Consider the following 20,362-nt stretch of genomic DNA (forward strand, 5'->3'; position numbering starts at 1 on the left):
TTATCCTGCTCTCCTGACATATGCTCCACTTAGAAAAATAGCGGTCTTTAAAAAAGCATCATTTGAACAGAACTGCTAAAATTACCCTCAAAAATAATTCTAAAGATCGGTTACCGGTCACCCATCACTACACTGAAAATCTTTCCGGTTTGTAATTTATCTGCAAGACACCTTTTATTTATAAAGTGAGAAATCACCATTTCTGTGTATATGCTAATCAAATAACTTTGGGGTAAGTTTATATATCTGTACATGTATATATGTACACATATTCTTCATCTATCTATTCATCTCACTGTTCTGACTCTACTAAAAGTGCATGAAAGTTAGGAAGGTTTTACTCCCAAAATGGCAAATCGTCATTGTGATCTTCTGTAATTCCAGCCCCAGAATTATCAGGCAGGGGTGGCAAGAGTGTGGGAGCCTGGTGAGGGGGGGGGTTGTAGGGGGGAAGAGATTTGTTCCTTCAGTGTTCTTTAAAAACTTTTTTTAATGTTTATTTATTTTTGAGACACAGAGCATGAGCGAGGAAAGGACAGAGACAGACAGAGACACAGAATCTGAAACAGGCTCCAGGCTCTGAGCTCTCAGCACAGAGCCCAATGTGGGGCTCGAAATCGTGAACTGGGAGATCATGACCTGAGCTGATGTTGGTCGCTGAACTGACTGAGCCACCCAGGCACCCCTCCTTCAGTGTTCTTAATATTCACTCAACAGGCAAATCATATGTCTACAGTTGATTGCTAAATGTAAACTCTGGAGAGATTTCTGGAATTTGGGCGTTAAAGCACCAGAGAGGAATAGAAAATTAATATTCAGATGTTAACTCTAGTAATTATGACTGATGGACAAAAGTCATATATTCAATTTTGAAGCTGCATTGTCTCCCGGCTTTAGACTAGCACTGATAACACACATGCCAGCTAAGAACCTGAATGAAATTGTTTGTCTGATGCTGTGCTTCTGTTGTCATGAATAAAACTGGCAAAATGCAGGAAATAGACTAGAATGACTGAATGTTGAGAAGTGCAGAAGATGAGATAACATAGGTCCTAACAGTCAGTTGAGTCCAAGCAGAATTGCCAGGCCACGAGGTGGTTTAGGTGTTGCTGGATGGCACCCGCCCTAGTTGCTCCTGTATTTCTTTGGCTATAGCACTCCTCACGCTGCGGCATTACTGTTTTTCTCTCTTTCTTATGGGCGCAGAGCCCCTGGGGTAAGAATTCTGAGGTGCATCCCCAGAAACCAGAACAGTGCCTGGAGAAGTACATAAAGAAGGCAACAATACGTGCTAGTAGATGAATTTCTCATGTTTTATTTAGTTGCAATATCTGTGGATGGGGACACGGGGATGAACCTATGTAAAAGTGTTTCAAAATGCATCAAGAGATGCCAAAATATTTCTTTCATCAACCTGCTGTGGTGCCTGTTCTAACAGTAGAATAATTTCAGTGGGTCAGTTCACTAGGCTCTGTTCAAGTGTAAGAATAGGTTAAGCCTTATAAGTCATTACACCTTACTGTGCGTTCATTTACCTTTTTTCTTTCCAACATGGTGGCTAAGTTGAGTGCAGGCAACTGTGGAAGTTGAAAACACCAAACATAGTGGGCTCTTAATAAACATCTGTTGAATGATGAATGAGTGAATATTCCTGTCCGCATAGTAGCAGAAACATTTGTTCAGTTCCTATTGTATTTAAAAAATGAATTGTTGTAGATATTAATCTAATTTTAAAAGGATGGTCAAACTAGAACTCCTCTAACAATCTAAGATAATTTAGTACATTTTGCTGTCATTATCAGATGCTTTTGAAAAATGTTACTTATTGCCTCCCTCTGGAAAGACAAAGACAGAGATACCATTAGATTGGGCATTTTCCATAATTGCTGATGAATGTTTGTAGAGCACAAAGGGATGGGGAGATTTTCCAATTTGAAGATCAGTCTGATTAATTTAGAGAGCCAACTGGAAAAGCACTGAGCATCCAAATGGATTTATAAAATCTGAATTGTTGGATAATTCTTGGTTTAAATAGTGGTTGAGGCAATGTGGCACGGAGATATGAGTGCAGACAACTTGATGACTTTGGGCAAATTACTTACCCTCTCTAAGCCCACGCACCCTTATCTATAAGATGCAGATAATAATATCCACTTAGGAGGTTGATACGAGAATTCAGTATCAAAAAGTTCATATTTTGAGACATCGTTATGTCAGGCAGTGTGTCAGGTTTGGGGGCTCTAAGAGTGAGATGTCTGCATTCACGAGGCTCCCATTCTCGAGGCAATACAGGGAGATACTGTAAGGCTGCGAAGGTGCTGGGCACGGAGCAGGCCCTGCTGGATGACAGATAAGACTGTTATGTGATCACAGCCTTTTGGGCACGGCTGCCACACTGCTATTGCCGCCCAACAGCAACGCCCTCCATAACCGTATTAAAGCTAAAGAAAGAGTTGCCAACTTCTGATGCCCCAGCTTAGCTCAGGTGCAAACAAGGAGCCTCTCAATGAAGTCTCAGCCCCACCAGACAGGCTCCTGTGCAGCTCTAACCTGAAGCCTCTACTCCACTTCCCGGTGTGCTTGTAACCGGCCTCAGGCATGGGCGTACTCAAGATACTGCTGCCCCTAATGTCTGCGTGTTCCCAGGACTGGCCTCAGTTCCAATGGTTCTATAACTGCAGAGAGAATGTCACAGTACTTACAAACAGTTTGGAGTCCAACTTCTTGGTTCAGATCTCAGCTTTCCATTTGGCATTGTGAGGAATTTACTGAATCTCCCCAAACATCAGTTTCCTCCTGTGTATTAGGAGGTCAACAATAGTGCCTATTCTAATAGGACTGCTCTAAGTATCAAATGGGATAATGTGTACATAAAGCTCCTAAGGAAGCACTCAGGAAACTTTAGTCATTGTTTTTATTAATAATCATCTCTTTTGACTTACATGCAGACAAAAGGAAAGGGCATTTGTGACTTCTCTTTGAAGTTTCAACACTTATAATTTTGGACCTCTTCCTCTGCTCCCCTCCCCTGCCCCAAAGCATCATCTTTTATGGTGAAACTTTTATTTAAGTGTTCTGGCTGAGTGATTCTTTTATCAGTTACTTTAAGTCATCAAAGTTATCAAATTTCAATTATTTAAATTTACATTATTTAGATTATTGAAATCTTAATTATTTAAAATACAAAATTATCTTTCAAATAGGTAATCTCCTTTGACCACCACAAGGACCTTAGGGGTTTGATATGGGTGATATGTCTGTCCCCATGTTGCTAACAAGAAACCAAGGCAAAGAGAGATTAAGTGACTCCCTCAAAGTCGCATGGCTGGTTACTGATAGGGTACGTCTAGGTCCTGCTTGAGATGCTGAAATTACTATTTAATTATCAAAGCCTTATTTACTGGAGGGACTCAGAAATAGGCATAGAAATCAATTTCTGAAAATCACTCAGCAGAAACTGGAAAATGTTTCAATGAGTTGGAAAATCAGACTGAACAATTAACCCCCAGGCTTGGGTTGTGAAGCCTAGAAATTCACACTAAGGTTTTTTTGTTTGTTTTATTTTTGTTTTTTAAATCTGTGAATTCTGCTTTTATCTGTCACTTATAGTATGGAATCCCAAGAATACCTAAAACCATTAGAAATTAAATTTACAAGTTTTTGTGGTCATTTTTAAAGGGGTTCCACATTTCTAGGAATCTTTTTTTCCTCTTTTTGGCGCATGGCAGGAGATCTCGCCTGTAGGAATGGATCATAAACTTCTCTTCGAAAGGTCCAGAAGAGCATCTCCCTGCCTGCACTGGCTCTTTCCAGAGTGCTTTCCCTTTCCTAGGGGAGGAAGGCAGTGAGTCTCTTTTTTGATTGACCTCAATAGTATCATGACTTTCAATTTGAGTAGCTATGGCAGAAGAACCAGTGATGCCCCAGAGTCTTGGAGAGAAGTTGTGCCAGGCCACCCCACACCCTCTTGGCCCACATTTCTCTAGCCATTGCTGCACCAAGTTCCTGCCCAGGCTCCCTGGTGCGTTGCTTACTTTCTGCCGGGGTGCTGCTCACTCCACGTGTGGGATGAGGACTGCTGGAGAATCCCCAGCTCTCAGGCGTGCACATCCTGAAAGTCTCAAGTCCTAGGAGTTAACACCCATGGAATAACCTTTGCTGATAAAGAATGGAGGTGGGTGGATAATTTTGAGGTGCAGCATCTGAGACTTTTCAGACAGTCCCTGCAGGATCAAGCCCAGGTGACCACTGTAACTACCAACAAGGAAACGCGTCCTGGCAATAGCTTTCCTACCTCCCTAGTCACTGTCCCAGAGCCCTGCTCCTATTCCTGACGCCACTTCCAAAACTATGCTACCTGCACGCAAGCCCTTGACTCTAGCTCTGCTTTGGGAGAGGGCACAGGGAACCCATGCTGGTTTGCAAATTAAACTGATTGACATACACCCGGGAGGGTCAATATTCCATAAAATGTATCTCCAACTCGAATGATGACTATTTCTTGATTCTTCCATTAGAGGAGGAATACAGTGATTGTGGAAAAAGCCCTGAAAGAGGAGTGGTTTTCAGTTTAGCCATTAATTAGTTATGTGACCCAAGCTACACTATTTAACCTTTTGGAGCTCAGTACCTGATCTACAAAATAAAGGAGATGAATTGGATTACATCATTTCTAACATCCCTTCTAGTCCCACCATTGTATATCTGTGAAATAAATGCATCTGGGTGACAGTCTATAGTGGCTGCTGTTCTCCTCATTAACCCTAGGGATTGTTTTGGCTAAAAATATGGCAACGCTTTAATGCAACTTTAAACAGGCAAGTGAATCAGCCTCCTGAAGGTCTAGATTAGGGAATGAGCAGCTATTCGGAACCTCAGAAGACAATAATGCTGACAAAAAGAGAACAAGCCGACTTCTTTGGGAGTCAGCAAACAGCAGGGGCTGCAGCGTTAAGATAAGAACAGAGTAATGAGAAAAGGAGTTGCAACCAACTTACTTGGCCGCATCCCAGCGGTCACTCAGTGATTCAACACGTCCCTAACAGGCCTTGATAAATGGACTCCAACTGTGAGATTTTTTTTCCCCCTTAGAAGTTACTTGGAAACTTGGCTTGGGAAAATGTTTCTACTTTGAGAAAAATAACACAAAATCCTTAAGTGCCAGAGACAGGAAATAAAAACATTAAAGGGGTATAGGCCTCCATAAATCCCAAATCAAGGAGCATCATTTCAGAAAAAGATCAGCATAGTTAAGTCAATCATGAGGGTCAGAAAACATGCAAAATAAACGGGCTATAAAGCAATGAGATTGTATACCACCACTTATAAGATATACAAGGCATTTATGAGATGTAAGATGTTTATAAGACAGATAACATAGGTATTGTTATCTCTATTTTACGTATGAAGAAAAGAGGCTTGGAGAGGTGAATAATTTGTCTGATAACACACAGCCAGGTAGTGGCAGAGCTGGGATTTTTGTTTTGAAACTATATATTAAAATTAATTAAAATTTATATTTATCAAGGTATTCCATGCACATAGTTAACAAATCAAACAATCCTAAAAAGCACATAATGAAACAAAACAATATTTTCCATATTGCTGCCTGTTTGTCCTTTGACTGTATTCCCCAATGCCTTAATTTTATTTATTTTGGCTATCCTATTTTTATTTTTTTTTTAATTTTTTTTTCCAACGTTTATTTTATTTTTGGGACAGAGAGAGACAGAGCATGAACGGGGGAGGGGCAGAGAGAGAGGGAGACACAGAATCGGAAACAGGCTCCAGGCTCCGAGCCATCAGCCCAGAGCCCGATGCGGGGCTCGAACTCACGGACCGCGAGATCGTGACCTGGCTGATGTCGGGCGCTTAACCGACTGCGCCACCCAGGCGCCCCTTGGCTATCCTATTTTTAATATCAAGAGCTTTTTCTTCTGTGGTTGTTCCTATTATTTTTTAAAGCATCCTGTTCTTGTTTCATGGATGCAATACATTAGCTGTCTAAAGATATTAATAATCGCTTTGGGGTTTTGTTTTCTTTCTCTCCCTGCTTTCTCTGAATTTCATTTTTTCCCATTTGCTTTGGCTTCTGTATTTCATATGGGAGTCTTTCACAAAGTGTTCTGTGAGCCTTGGTATCTCTTTGTATGTAATGGTCAGGCATTAAAAGGCTGAGCAGCAGTTGTATGTATGTGTCCTCCACACACATTACATGGGACATAGCTATACTAAAAATTGTTCCTTGTTTATATGAAATTCAAATTTAACTAGGATTCTTGTATTTCTATTTGCTAAATCTGACAACCCTGGATTTATGGCATATGAACTCCTAGCTTCTGGGTGACTGGGCTATGGGTTTTCAATCCAGAGACTTGTTCCATTTCTTTTTATCCCCTGTTCTGGCTCTGTATCTCATTTCTACCTTGTATTTCCCTCAGTCCAGAGTTTGGTCTTTTATTTCTCTAGGGAATAAACCTCTGACTATCTCCAGGGGTAGAGGAAAAAAAGCTAACTGACTATGTTGGGGAAGGACTTTGTGGGCTCTGAGTGTTACATAAACTGACTTTCTATCAATCTTCTTGTCTTAAGCTTTGAGAGTCATATCCCCTTTTCATGGCATTTTTTTTTGTCCCTGGGCTCCTAAGAAAGGTCTTACAGGGCAAACTATCTTGCTTCTCAGAGATGTTTTCCTCTGTGGGTCCTACTTTTCACTTCTGCTCTGCTAAATCAGTTACCATTTGTTGGTCAGTCTTCCGTTTTCCACTTATGTATTGACATCTCTTTTCAGTTGTTGGCGTGCCCTCTCTCTTGCAGATTTATGCTTTTATTTTTCTTTAAATTTATTTGGTGTCATTTCAGTGGAGTTTCAGGAGGGAAAGGACACAGACACTTGGGCTCAGTCTACCAGGTTTAAGCAGAATGCCAGAACGTGATTTAAATCCAGACCAGTATACTTCCAAAGCCTTTACTCTTTCCACAATACCATGCACTAACTCATTCAGCAGAATCCAACAATAAATACCTAGGGCACAGATTGTTAGTTGTCTACTCCAATATCCCTCCTTCCTTTGTTAATAATAGAGCCCCTACTTTTCAGCAGGGCACACAGCTACCCAAAGTAAAGACTTCCTTTCCCAACCTTCCTTCAACCTAGGTTTGGCCAAATGACTAAATTCTGACCATTGAAATGTAAGTGCAAGAATTATGTGGAGTTTCCAAAAAACTCTCCTAAAAGATAGCTTGCATCACCTTTTGGCCCCTTTCTTCCTTGTCCCTTCTTTCTTTCTGCTTGTTGAAATGTGGACATTCTGGTTGGAGCTTAAGCAGCTATCTTGGACTAAGGTCGAAACCATGTGCTGAAGGTGGCAGCTCGGAAAGATAAAAAGAGCACTGAGTCCCTGATGACTTCATATAGCTACTCTACCAGCTCCAGATTGTGGATCTCCAGATTTCTTCTACGTGACAGAGATGTAGTCCACTATTGTTTTGGGTTTTGTGCCCTTTACAATTGATTCTAATTCTAACTGACACAATAACAAAGGGCAGTTAAGATTTCAAAGGGAGTGAAACAAGCTTCCTAGAAAAGGTGATGGAGGAAATGGACCTTAAAGGAAAATTCAGCTGATGAGGAAGGGCAGGGACAGGATTTCATGCAGAAACAGTATGATTCGGGCATCAGGGCACTGTGTGAGATGTTTTCAAAGTGTAATATGTAGACCAGTCTGGTTAGGGAAGACAAATCATGTAGGAGAGAAGTGGAAGATAAGAAGGAAAAAAGGTTAGGGGCAGATTATGAGGGCCTTGAAACTTGAACTAAGTTTCCAGGTTGCTTTGAAAGCAATGAAATCAGTGAAGGTTTTTGAGATGGAAGTTGGAGATATATGATTAGAATGTGATGGTTAGACTGAAGAATTCCAGGGCCTTCTACAAAGCTATACAGGTTATATGGAGATGAGGCTAAGGGAATAAATCTGATTTGAGAAAGAATATGGGTTCAAGAACTCATATGTAGGAACAAGGAGAAAAGAAACCTACAAAGAATCCAGAAAAAGAGGGAGAAAAGCAGCTGGATGTTGGGGAAGAGAAGAGGGTAGAAATTGACAATAAGAAGACTGTAAACCTTCAGAGGTCTCAAAGAAGCTAGACAATATCAGAAATGGGTAAAGGAGGACACAGAATTTGAGGACAAGGAAGTTTCTGGTGACCTGTGAAAGAACAATTTTTGTAGAATATGAAGGTGCACATTGGTCTTCAAAGCGTAAGCAGGTGTTAGGAAAATGTGTTCCATTTATTTATTTATTATTTATTTTTTTATTTTTCTGTGTTCCATTTATTTTGAAAGGTAGGCAGTAAAAGAAAGGTAAGTTGAAAAGCAATTAAAGATCTCCATCAGATCAAGTGGAAGAATTTTTTAAGGAAGGGAAACCGGTCTTTAAGAGGAAACTATGCATATTGGTGAAGGAAAAGACTTTCAGGCTGCCAAAAGAGGTGGTTTTGCTCTGGTGGAGCAGGTATCAGGGGAAATAAGAGGGATGGAATTTCTAGCTCAGATGGAGGCTTGAACTTTGGGAAAAAGGAGGACAGCTCTTCTGAGAAAGAGAGAGTAGAGGCAAGAAATGAAGACCTGGATTTCAAGTCAACCTTTCAGCAACAAATCTTTCATTAGCATCATCAACACCATTTTGGATTTCACCAGAAATAAAATAACCAAAAATAGCAATCTTAGCAAGTGTCTAAAATAAAAATGGCCATCACCTAGTTTCAGAGTCAAAAGTTTCAGACAAAGTTCATTCAACAGAAGACAGCTATAAATCACGTGATGGTAGCCCTGATTTTCTTGTCTTACAGATACCACCTTAATGAAGTTCATTTAGATAAGGGAAAATAACAAAAAGTTTAGCTCATTTACACATTGATACCAGTGGTAGAATAACAGGCGACCCCCAATATGGACTTGAAAATTAATTACAAGATGAAATTTTAGATATCCATTTGTCAAATAGATCAAATGCCAATACCTACTCAAAGTACAGCGTGAGGTCTGTTGCTAATATTGACTGCTTCAAAAGCTGCATAAGGTCACTATATTCCTTGGAGGACAAATTAGCAAAGATGTTGTGACCCTGTAATGAGAAAGTAAAAAGTCACAAAAGACAACATTAAATCTGAGGTTGTCAATTACATGTCTCCTATATTTAAAAAAAAAAAAGTATGGGAACATGATAAAAAACATTTTTTAAAAAAATTAATGAAATTTTGTGCAAATACAAACAGACCCTCTGGAAAACAGCAAAGCCAGAGAGTGCAACCATTTTTGAGGACAACCACCAAGAGGCACTTTATTATTCTTCATTAGTCCTAAATAGAAGACTCTGAAAATGTTTAAACTTGTGTTACTATGGATATGTTTGTGCCAATAACTCCATTTGGCTGCCATTTCCTGTGGAATTGTTGAGCGTAGAAATTGACAAAATATTTGAGAATCTTTCTGACCCTAAAATGAATACTAGTTTCACTAATAAAGACTTAAGTTGGCATTTTGGAAGCACTTGCTATGACAACAAATTACTTCACGGAGGAGAAAGAAACCTTAGACCAGTGGTTTTTAACTGAGAGTGATTTTGGCAATATTTAGAGACTTTTTTATCATCACTCTGGTTGGGCATGCGATCAGCATCTGGTGGGTAGAGGCCTGGGATGCCACTGAATCTCTGACAATGCATAGGATAGCCCCCACAATGAAGGTATACCGGCCCAGTGTGTCAACACTGTCGAGTTTGAGAAACCCCGAGTTAAATTGTGAAGATACATCCTAATGAAGTGTGTGGTAGATTAAATTCAGTATGTAATTACTGAGTCGCTAGAATGTATAAGATAGTGTTATTGGCATAGTTCTTGGGACTGCTAAGATGACTTTTACCTAGGAAAATTTGTACCTGTATCTCCATACCTTTGGAAAGCACACTTCTTTTCATCAAAATTTGTTTTAGCTACATTAGACAGTTCTGCGATATTTTTAGTAAAGTGAAACAATCCTGTAAATTCACTTAACTTGCTTTGAAAGTCAGGGGCTTTTCATTTATCAAGTTTTCTTAGCATGGGTTATGAACTCAAAAACATGTGGCCTGGGAACCGGAGGGGTTTTAAAGTGGGTGCTGAGAGCCAGAAGATAGTATGGAAGGAAGGGGCAGATGACTGCCTGAGAATAAACTATTTTCCACTAAGAGGTAAATTAATTCTTTCAGGGAACCAGAATATCAATTAGCAAATTACTTCTTACCAGCTACCAGATGATAATCTCCTTCCCTGAGTTAATTTATCTCATTGGGTGAACCCTCCACTCCTTTAAGACTAGAGTATATTGGTTCCACCTGGGACCAGGTCCAATATTAATAATAATTTTCAAATGAACTCTTCCAGACCCTTAATTCAGCCATTAAGAAGAAGACAAGTAAGTAAAGGTAGACCAAGCCATAATTCTGCCCAGGTTTCTTCGTCTGAGCCTTCCCCCATGGATCAATCATACGTTGGTGCTCTGGGGCCTGGAAGAAAGTGGTTGGAAGCTGTGGAAAAGTCATCACCTGGATCCAGACAATGGCTAGCATCTCCCAGTGAAAGAAAATAGCTTTATGAGTAAGTTACAGTCAAAACTATGTGGAGTTCAGGAGAAAGCTGGTCTGAATTTGAGGATCTTGATCTTTTTGTGAGAGAGTGCGTTTTAACAATTTTAAAGAACATCTAGTAACTGACACAATTTACAGCTAACAGAGTGATAAAGCTAGCCAGATAGGCTTTGATAAAACAAAACAGTTAATTTGCAGTCAGTGTATTGTTTACATGCAAATTGGCCTTCTACAGTGCCTCAAGGGTTTGGTCCCTGAAACAGATTTGTGTCCCTGAAATACTGCTTCTACTGTCATTTACATTTATGGAGGAGTGGTACTGATGAAAAGAAAACCAAGTGTGGAGGGAGAAAGGTCTGGAGTAGTTTGCCTCAGGCCTCTGCCTCATTTAAAAAGCAGGGTGCATTTTTGCCTTTCTGATGCGCAGGGCAGGGGTGTCTGTGGGATAATAGCCAGACCAGAACCCACACAACAGTTGCTCAGGATGAATTTCCATTGTCATTATTCTGTGTTCTTTACAGAGAACCCCGGAGTGAAGGCCAGCCAATGTGTTTTATTTGTATGAAGACAAATTCTGAGTTAGTGGGGTTTGTTTTTCCCAAGGAGACAAACAAATGACCTTCCAAGAAAACCCTAACATCCTGTTTATAATCCCTGTTATTACAAAGGTGGGAGTTTCTGGGGTCTGAGGTGTAAACTCATCATATTGCCAGTATAGAAAAGACAGTCTGCACCCAAGCTCCAAGCTCCTCCTAACCCTCCCTCCCTCTTCCATAGCGCTCAGCTCAAACATGGCTTCCATAGGAAAATTCCAGAGCTGCAGAGGCTGGGATGACGGTTTCTGTCAGAGTTACTGAGAGGCTAACTCTTGATGTTTCATTCCCAACTGAAAATACATCTCCCTCAGCGGGTTTGCCCTTCCCCAGTTGCATTCGGGTTCCGGAGTGCTGACTCTCCTTTATGGGGTCGAAGAAGGCTTTTGTGATATTGCAAAAGACATGCTTTCTCAAGATAGGCTGGAGGGAAAAAAACCCTCCATATTTAATGATGCTATTCCAGCGAAGCAGGGCCTTAATGATGATAATAATAATAATTAATGGCACAGCTAGAGAACTGACAAATAATGGGGAACAGATGATCCCTTCTTGGCCTCAAAAAAAAAAAAAAAAGTCTGTACGCCTGCAGAAAATTAAACAGATCCTTTCCTGGCAATTTAAAACTCAGATGCCTCAGCCGGAGTCAGTTAGTGGTTTTTCTTTTTCTCTGTGGAGAGCTAAAAGTACACAAGTCCAACTATGTCTAACTCCTGCATTGCGACATGAAGCAAAATAAGGCATATGGCTTTAGCCTTGGGTCTCAAGTTGAGCAGCAATTCTCACTTTCAGACTGCTCCGACCAGCAATTTTGGGTTCTTTTTATCTTTCATAGCTTTCTCAATTGTGCTAATAAAGTGTAATTTTCTCACCCTGTTTCTATTTCTACCATCTTGTAAAATGGCTTCGACTTTTGCAAAATGGGAATGTGGGCCACTCCCTACTTGGGTCAAGTCACTCTGCCAGTGGCTTCTGTGCTCCTTAAAGAAAATAAGCCCATGCTCTGGTGACAAGCTATAAGCCGGCTTTTCTGCTAAGTGAATCTGAAAAGTCTCCTTACCAATCATGAAACCCAAATGAATCCGCTCAGGAAGAACTGAATAAGGTTCTTGGTCAGGCATCTGAAAGGATTTTAAAAAGCCGCCAAGAAAAGCAATAGTTTCGCCTAAAAAAACTTGTCTCTTTTCTCTGTATCTATGTGTGGCACTACAAAGAAAGAAGTAGCAAACATTGTTGTATTGGTTTTCTGAGAAGGGGAGCAGAGTATTAGGCCTGTACCTCACTTTGAAGGATCATCACAGCATGGTTAAAATGATGATGCTCCAGGGTAGCAGAAGTTCCATACAGTTGGGCCAGGGCAGAGCCGCTCCTGAAAGAGGAGAGAAGCGTGAGTAACCAGGGCCCTCCACCCACCAACGATTCTCCCATGCCATTTCTTTGGATCAGACTGCTTTTCCTGCTTTGGCAAAGGAACACGAGCATATATATTCTTAGGAAACCGGGTACTTCACTCATCCACGAAGTAAACTTTTCGAAAACCTTCTATGTGTTAGGCTAGATCCCGTGGATGATAAAATAGATAAGACACAGGCCATGTGGCTAAGAAATTCAGATGAGATGTGGTCATAAGATAAATAATGCACATAACACAAATACCATAGAAAGTGTTCCATGTCCAATCGAAGTGCTTCAGATGTTCCAAGGACAAAAGACAGAATTTGTAGCTTAGGGGATCAGGGTGCACTTCATGAACTAAACTGTATGTAGCTTCCGAGTGTTCACAACAACTAACTGTCCTATACCCAATGTATTTGCCTTTCCAGGGGAAAAGCCCTTGGGAATATTATGCAGAGTCCATTGAACCACTTTACAGGTAAGGCTGACAAGCTTCTCCTATGATTTCCCAGCTCACAGTCCCACTGTATCTCAGAGTAGAACTCTGGAAAGTTCCCTGGATTTGGAATCAGACCCTAGCTCTTGGAAAAAGCTTTGGACAGTTACTTGGGTGCTTTAAGGCTCAGTTTCTTGGTCTCTAAAATTGTGAAAATGCTATCTACCTCCTGTTATTTATGAAAATGTAATAAAATACTTGGAAGTGCTTATCATAATACATGACATGTAGTAGACTGCAGTCTATTAAATCAATTAAAACCCATATCAATTTCCATTTTAAATACTTGAAAAAGTTACTTTGAATTATCTGTAAATTCTGCTTATGCAGAACCAGTTAATTCTCAATAATATCAGTTCAGCAAAGTGTTCATTGGACATGTTCAAGTGTGTTCATTTCCAGCTCTTGTGGAAGGATTAGGATTTAGAGCATCTTAAGAGTCAAGAGAGATCCAGAGAATCCTATGGTTTAAAGGGCAATCACGGCAATCAGAGTCCCTGTGTTCTTTCCTGCTCATTCCAGGGAGTTTGGACATCAAAAGGGCAATTTGGCCTTTTCTTGGAAATGCCGGAGACTGACAGCTCACAGTCTGCACTGCTAATGAGAGGAGCCAAGAACTGCATATACGTGCAACGTGAAGGATTTTGGTCCTAAGCTGCCCTCCATCTCCACTGTGAAGCAGCCCAAGATCACAGCCAGATCAGGGGCCCAGGGGCCCATAATCTTGGAGAGACTCAGAGCTGACGACATGCTGGAGAAACACAAGGTTAGGTTCCATAGGTATCATCATGAATAGAGTTGCTAAGGGGGAGGGTGGTAACTACATTTTAATCAGGTATGTGTTGTTTCTTTAAATCTTACCTTCACCTATACCATTTAATAAGTGCAAAATTGTTAGGCTAATCTTAGTAACCAGTGATCAATTAATATTTAATTTTAGTTAACTATTTTCTATCAGAGTTCCTTTTTATGAAAATACATTTTTCAAAATGCACACTGGGTGCCTTTGTTTTGGATTTTGAAATTCCAGGATGTTTTATGTGCATATCATAGCTGATTGCCTGGCATGGAATAGGTGCTTAAAAAAATATTAGCTACTTGGTGGGGCGCCCGGGTGGCTCAGTCAGTTAGGCATCTGACTTGGGCTCTGGTCATGAACTCATGGTTAGTGAGTTTGAATCCTGCATCAGGTTCACTGCTGTCAGCGCAGAGCCACTTTGGGATCCTCTGTCCCCCCTCCTTTTTTTCTGCCCCTCCCCCACTCTCTCTCAAAAATAAATAATAAATTAAAAAAATATTAGCTGCTTGGCTAATAAGCTTACAGTAGTATGGCTAGAGATTATAGTTCAAACTTGAAGGTTGGCAGCAAAAAGTATGTTACCATATATATATATGGTATATATATATATATATAATATATACAAATTGTATATATATATGTGTGTGTATATATATATACAAATTGTCGATACATATATATCTCCAAATTGTGGATATCCATATTATATATCTGAATTTCATGAGCACAGGAATATTTATACATGTGATTGTTTATGAAGCTCATTGTTGATTAGGTCATCCCAACATACTGAAGACTTTCATTTGTGGACAGGTGACACAGCGAGAAGAGACTTATTAAAAAGAAAAGTCAAAGTGAAAATTCTTTCTGTACAGGCACTTTGCTCAGGCACCAAGAAATAAATGTGCAAAAACGTGCATAAGTTCTCCAGATATGGCTTATGGGAAAGTTTTAAAAGGAAAACTATGAAAGGTAATTAGGAAATTGAGAATTGCTGGGAGGTGGTGAGGAATGGGATTAGGCTGTCATGGCAGATTAATGTGCCCCAGGATTTCACTTCTGGGACCTGGCCGAAAGCGACAAGATGGGTTTTCATTCCCAATAAATGAGTATAAGAGATTATGCTAGAAATGAATAGAAGAAGTCTCCTAGGAGAATATACTACAAAGCTGCTTGGTACTGATATTTAATCATCGGGGGCAGCTGTAATGGAGACGGGGGGGATGAGTGGGAAATGCTGTCCCTGGAGAAAACGGGAGAGAGGTGTTCACAGAGCAATTGCTAAGCATGGTGGTATGGTGGCCCTCTCTACCTATTGATCATTCATTGCACGTGCTCCAATACTTAAAAATTAAGAATAAAATATGAAAATGTAAAGGTTCACTCATCAGAAAGGCTAAGAGAATAAATCATATTGTGCTATAACTAAAGTCACAACTTTTTATTATAGAGGCATTTTGCATTTTATATAGTAATTTGTCCCTTGCTAAATGTCTCTTGTTTCTTTATAGCCTTATATATGAATAAAAGGTACTGTATGCTTTGCCACGTAATAACTGGTGCATTTAAATCTATTTCCAAATCACTTGAAAGGTTGGAATTATACTGTGACTACTTTTAGGGAAGGGACTGTTTGTTATGCTTCTTTATTTCTCCCACAATGCCTAGCACAGAGCCTTGCACAAAAACAGCACTCAATGATTGTGGAATAACAAAGGAAATAAGGACTAGATTTCTTCCTATGGCTTTTCTAAACAATGGCACGCTTACTGAATAAGTGTTATCCTAATCAATAAAAAGGTAACCCCTTCACCATGATTTAAAAGGTCTCTTTCAGTATTCGCTGTTGAAGGACATTTTAACAAGAGGGTGGGTGGTGGTGATGTTTGGTATCCTAAGTTCAAAAGGAACTCTCTTAGGTAGAAGCAGGGCTGATAGACATCCCGTGAGCTGGTTAAGTTGTGTACGGGATTAATCGTCTTGAGGAAACATGTCAGACTGTCTTGGAACAGTAGATTTTGATCATGTGGTATAAGGATGCAAAAAAGAAAAACCAAAAACCCAAAACCCCCGAACTTTGAATTCTAATATCAGCAATCAGCAACTTAACCCTTATCTCATATGTTGAAAGTTGTTTAATCTTACACCAGTCACTTGAGACTTGGGAACTGTGGTGTTCCCACATAGACATGGGGTGTCTATACAATCAGATGGGGCCCCCAGATGTGGGGGGATGATAGGTGGAAGCCAATGGCGTTGGTGGTGAAAGAATTCACCTGAGGCTGAAGAAAGGATAGAAGTTTATTGGATACACTGCAAGACAGCAGAGGGAGAGGCTGTCTGCAAGGAGGCAGTGGGTGGCGGCTGTTTTTAAAGGGGGAAGATGAGGAAGTATGGTAAAGTATGGAATTCTCCCGTTTTTGGCAACGGTGCCTGGTTGTAAGTAGCCCATTGGTCAGTTAGGATATTTGCAGGTGGGTCGATCACCTGATGGGATGGTTTGCATTCAGCCGGGTGGTCACTATGGGCACTTCCTACATTCCATTGCTCAAGCCTGTTTGCCTAAAAGTGGCCTCTACAGGGACCCCCCAGTTTCCATTTTTGTAAAGTTAAGGTGTTGAAAAATATGACTACCAAGGTCTAGTTCATTTCTAGGATTTTTTATGGCTCTGTGTCTTGATTTGCTGGATGTCAAAATATATTGTAGTTTTCCAGAGCTCACATATATGGCAAGTCAGCTAATAACCTGGAAACTTAAAGGCCCCAAATAAATAATACAAAGTCATGAAAGGGAATATGATGCGGTGGTTAAGCAATGGCTTTTGGAATCAGATAGCCTGGGTCCAAACACTGTTGTGCCACATTCTGGATGCATGAATCTGGGCAAGTTACTTCCTTGAGGCTCAGGCCCTCCCGGTTAAATGGAGACAAAGATATCTACCCTACAAGTATGTTGGTGAGCACTGGAGGTAGGATACAACAAGTACATTGTAGTACTTCTCATTGTCTCAGGCACTGTCAGTTGCAAAAAACAGAAATCAATTAGAAGCAGCTTCATTAAAGAGGTTGATTAAATGATAAAAGGAACTTTGAGGGAACCCAGTTATCACAAGTGTGGCTGGGTCTCCTGGCAATGGAGTAGAGATGTGGAAAGCCAGGGATCAAGTCTGCTTTTTCTGTCTCCAGGGTTGTATAACCTTTTTTTTCTGTTTCTCTATGAATATTTACTTTCTTCTTCTCTTCTCTCTGCAGACTCACTTTCTTGTTTCTCTTATCTATTTCTGTCATCACGGCTTTCCCCAAATGGCAGCCTACAGCTCCCAAGTCTCTGTGATCCACAGCTTGGATCTCAAGAGATAACTGAGTCAGTATCATGGTAATCCAACTCTGAATTCCTGGTATATGAAATATGATTAGCTGGTTTTAATCAGGTGTATATTCTTGGTCCAAAGACCTGAGAGGTCAATTAGCAAAAAGGGCCGCCTTTCTCAGGGTGACACACAGGGTCTCTCTGGAAGGGGATGTTGGTATCTGAGAACAAGTATTGTGCACTTGACTCTTAAAAGAACCCACAAGGTGCTCAGTCTGGCTTTATGAACATAATTCTAACACATTTATCTCCTCTTTATGCATAAGTGGCAGAAAGGTAGGGGGCTGGAGACAGGGGGCTAAAGGAAGAGACACTGACTATGATGGTACCTCAGAGATAAAACCCAGGGGGTGATGCTTTCAGAGGAGTTTGGGGCAAGAAGGAGAAGAAGGGCATTCCAGGATAGAGAAGCAGCATACCCGGGAGCAGAGAGAGGTGAACTAACATGACCCCATTGAGGACACCAATAGCCCCTGTGTCTGGGACACTGATGCATTGATGGGGAGTGGGGGTGGGAGGAGTGGGTGCTGGGCCAGGAAAATGGGCAGGAGCCCAACTGAAAAGGGCCTTCAGGGGGGCTAAACCAAGTAATTTGAACATTATCCTGAAAGTCACAGGAGGCCAGTGAATGTTTTTTAAGCAGGAGAGTGACTTAGTCAGCTTTGTGAATTACAAAGATTATTCTTGAGTGCCAAGGGGGTAGGGGGGAGACTGGAGGAGGGAATATGGGTTGCTTGCTGTAGCAACCCAGGATGGGTGCAAAGAAGCAGTAGTTACCCAACAATGCAGATATGTCAGTTTTGGGGTGCTAAGGAGAGAATCTGGGTGACTGGTGGGTTTCTAGCCCTGCTATTCACTAGGATAGAGGAAAAGAGAGACGTGTAGAGGCAAAGACTGAGACTGAGATGGCTGTGGGGCTCCAATAGGAAGACAGAGTTCCTGGAAGGAGGGAGTGACAAAATGTGGCTCATGGCAAGAAATGTCAAGAAAGAAGGCCAAAAAGAGTGTCCATCAGCTTTGGGAACAGGGGCCATTGGTGGGCTCCCCTGGGAAGGTGGAACTGGACGGCCATGTAGGAGGCGGGGGTTGAGGAAGTGAAGACAACAACAGACAACCCTCCAAGAAGACTGACTGGAAAGTAAGGGAGAGAGAGAGAACCAAAGCCGGAGGGAGAAGTAGGGTTGGAGGCAGGCTTCTTCAAGATGGTGGAGAATTGCTCACATTAACAGGATGCTGAGCACTAGTAGGAATGGAAAAGAGACACAAGGCAGAGGGAGGAAGATTGATGGAGCAGGGTCCCACGGGAGGGGGCAAGGAAAGCCCCCAAAGCTGAGGTGGAGGGATTAGTCTCAGGCAGGAGACGGCACAGCCCTTTGGTTGAGATAGGACAGAAGGGTGAAAGGATGGGGCCAGACAGATAAGTTTCTACATGGCAGGGGAGGAAATTGAGGGAGGGCTCAATTGATGGCCTCAATTTTCTCGGTGAAGGAGGAGGCAAGGTGATCTGCTGAGTGGTGTGGGGGCAGTGGTAGACAGGAGGTGGTTTAGGAAGGGAGAACAGTTTGGTCCACATAACTGCTAAAAGCAAGCGGGGACGGAGCTGGCTAGGGACACAGAAAGATCTGTGGGGAGTATAGAGCCTCCAGCTGAGCTGGGACAATACATATTTGGCATATCTCAGACTCTCGCAATTGTGACATTTTCTCCCAAAGCCTGTAAAAGTCTAGGTAGAGTAGCAAGAAACTGAATTGTTTGATTGTATTGGTGCCAAGCTTTTGCACAGTGGATGTCACAGAAGGTTAAGAGGGTCAAGAAATGGTAGGATATTGAGAAAAGAGGGTTAAAGTGAGGGGTTATAATAGGATCCAGGATGCAGAGAGAAGTTTATAAAATCAAAATTCATTTGATTGGGAGGATATGCAAAGAGCCAAGAGTCCAAGGCCCCAATAGGTCAATGTTTGGGGAACAAAGGGAGTGATGCTGTTGACACACAGTGGGCTATTGATGTTCACGTTATGGAGGCAGACCTGTTCGGGGGCTTGGAAATCAGTTACCTGACAGTTAATCTTACCTTTTTGCTGAAGCCTTTCTTAACTTCTCCATCCCCAAACGTTTTGCTCCAGCCCCTGAACCCACGTGTCATTTTGTTTGCAAACAGATAGTAAAACGAACACTAAAACTGGACCTTCAATATAAGTCAGGAGGTTGGGGTTTTGGTCTTATTTCCAAATAAGACCACAGTGTGAGCCACCAAGTAACGGCTGGTTATTTCGACCAGTCCAACTTGCTTAGGGGCACATTATTCTGTCTGTGCACATTAGGTGCTCACACGTTCCCAGGATTGATGCAATTCCTTTGTTTGCTTCCCACCTTTCTGTGGGCGGAGGGATGGGAACAGCAGAGACCGTATTCCTGCGTTGCTTTAGTTCACTGCAGTTTATACAACACCCACCATTAAAGAACCTGCAAGAGAGTCTACTGGGAGAAGAAACATATTCTGCTTCATAAAATTTCCGAAGGCCACTTTTATTTTAATAGTCTCAAAACCTGATTTTGAGAGTAGCAAGTCCAAGATGCTTATAATGCCATGAAGGCAAATACTCCGGAAGGAAAAAAAAATAGGCCTTTTAAAATCTGAGCTTTGTTATCTGACTGAGGTCAACAGAGACAGACCAAATCAACAAGCATGACATGAAGGGCAAATTTGCAATTAAAAGAAGAATAGGGAATTATAAAGATGGATGAGCCCCATGACATGCACACCCAAGCCTGCATGGCCTTGGCCTCGGATGCCAGAAATTAATGCTTTACTCTTTAGCACTCGTCACCTTTGGCTCTGAACAGAAAGGCAAATGCATTAAAATAACAACAATTAGAACACTTACTTAGCTTGGAAGGCATTGTTGGTTCCCCTGTGGTCGAGGTCATGACACAGGCATCCCACAATCACCGCTAAAATTTCCACCTCGGTCAGAATCTCTTGAAACCCTGCGGTCTGGGAAGAAGGGGAAATGGCCACAGTCACTACTCAGGGCAGGGAGAATGGATAAGGTTCGTCTGCTGAGCAACAATCACCTGTTTCCA

General features: G+C 41.4%; 1 protein-coding gene across 5 annotated transcripts in view; it reads right to left on the reverse strand.

Moving 5' to 3' along the window:
- PDE11A (phosphodiesterase 11A) overlaps positions 1–20,362 on the reverse strand; it is a 406,615-nt gene that overhangs the window by 54,623 nt on the left and 331,630 nt on the right. For 4 of the 5 annotated variants that reach the window (XM_053215318.1, XM_053215319.1, XM_027055428.2 and 1 more), the window contains exons 13-15: positions 20,164–20,273; positions 12,497–12,587; positions 9,025–9,125 (exon numbers count right to left, since the gene is read on the reverse strand). In XM_053215318.1, coding sequence (XP_053071293.1) covers positions 9,025–9,125; positions 12,497–12,587; positions 20,164–20,273 — 302 coding nt within the window. Of the gene's footprint in view, positions 1–1,535; positions 1,687–9,024; positions 9,126–12,496; positions 12,588–20,163; positions 20,274–20,362 lie in introns of all 5 variants that reach the window. The other variant, XR_003418780.2, reaches the window with a different exon arrangement.

The sequence above is a fragment of the Acinonyx jubatus genome, chromosome C1 (genome assembly GCF_027475565.1).
Source record: "Acinonyx jubatus isolate Ajub_Pintada_27869175 chromosome C1, VMU_Ajub_asm_v1.0, whole genome shotgun sequence".
NCBI classification, from domain to species: Eukaryota; Metazoa; Chordata; class Mammalia; order Carnivora; family Felidae; genus Acinonyx; species Acinonyx jubatus.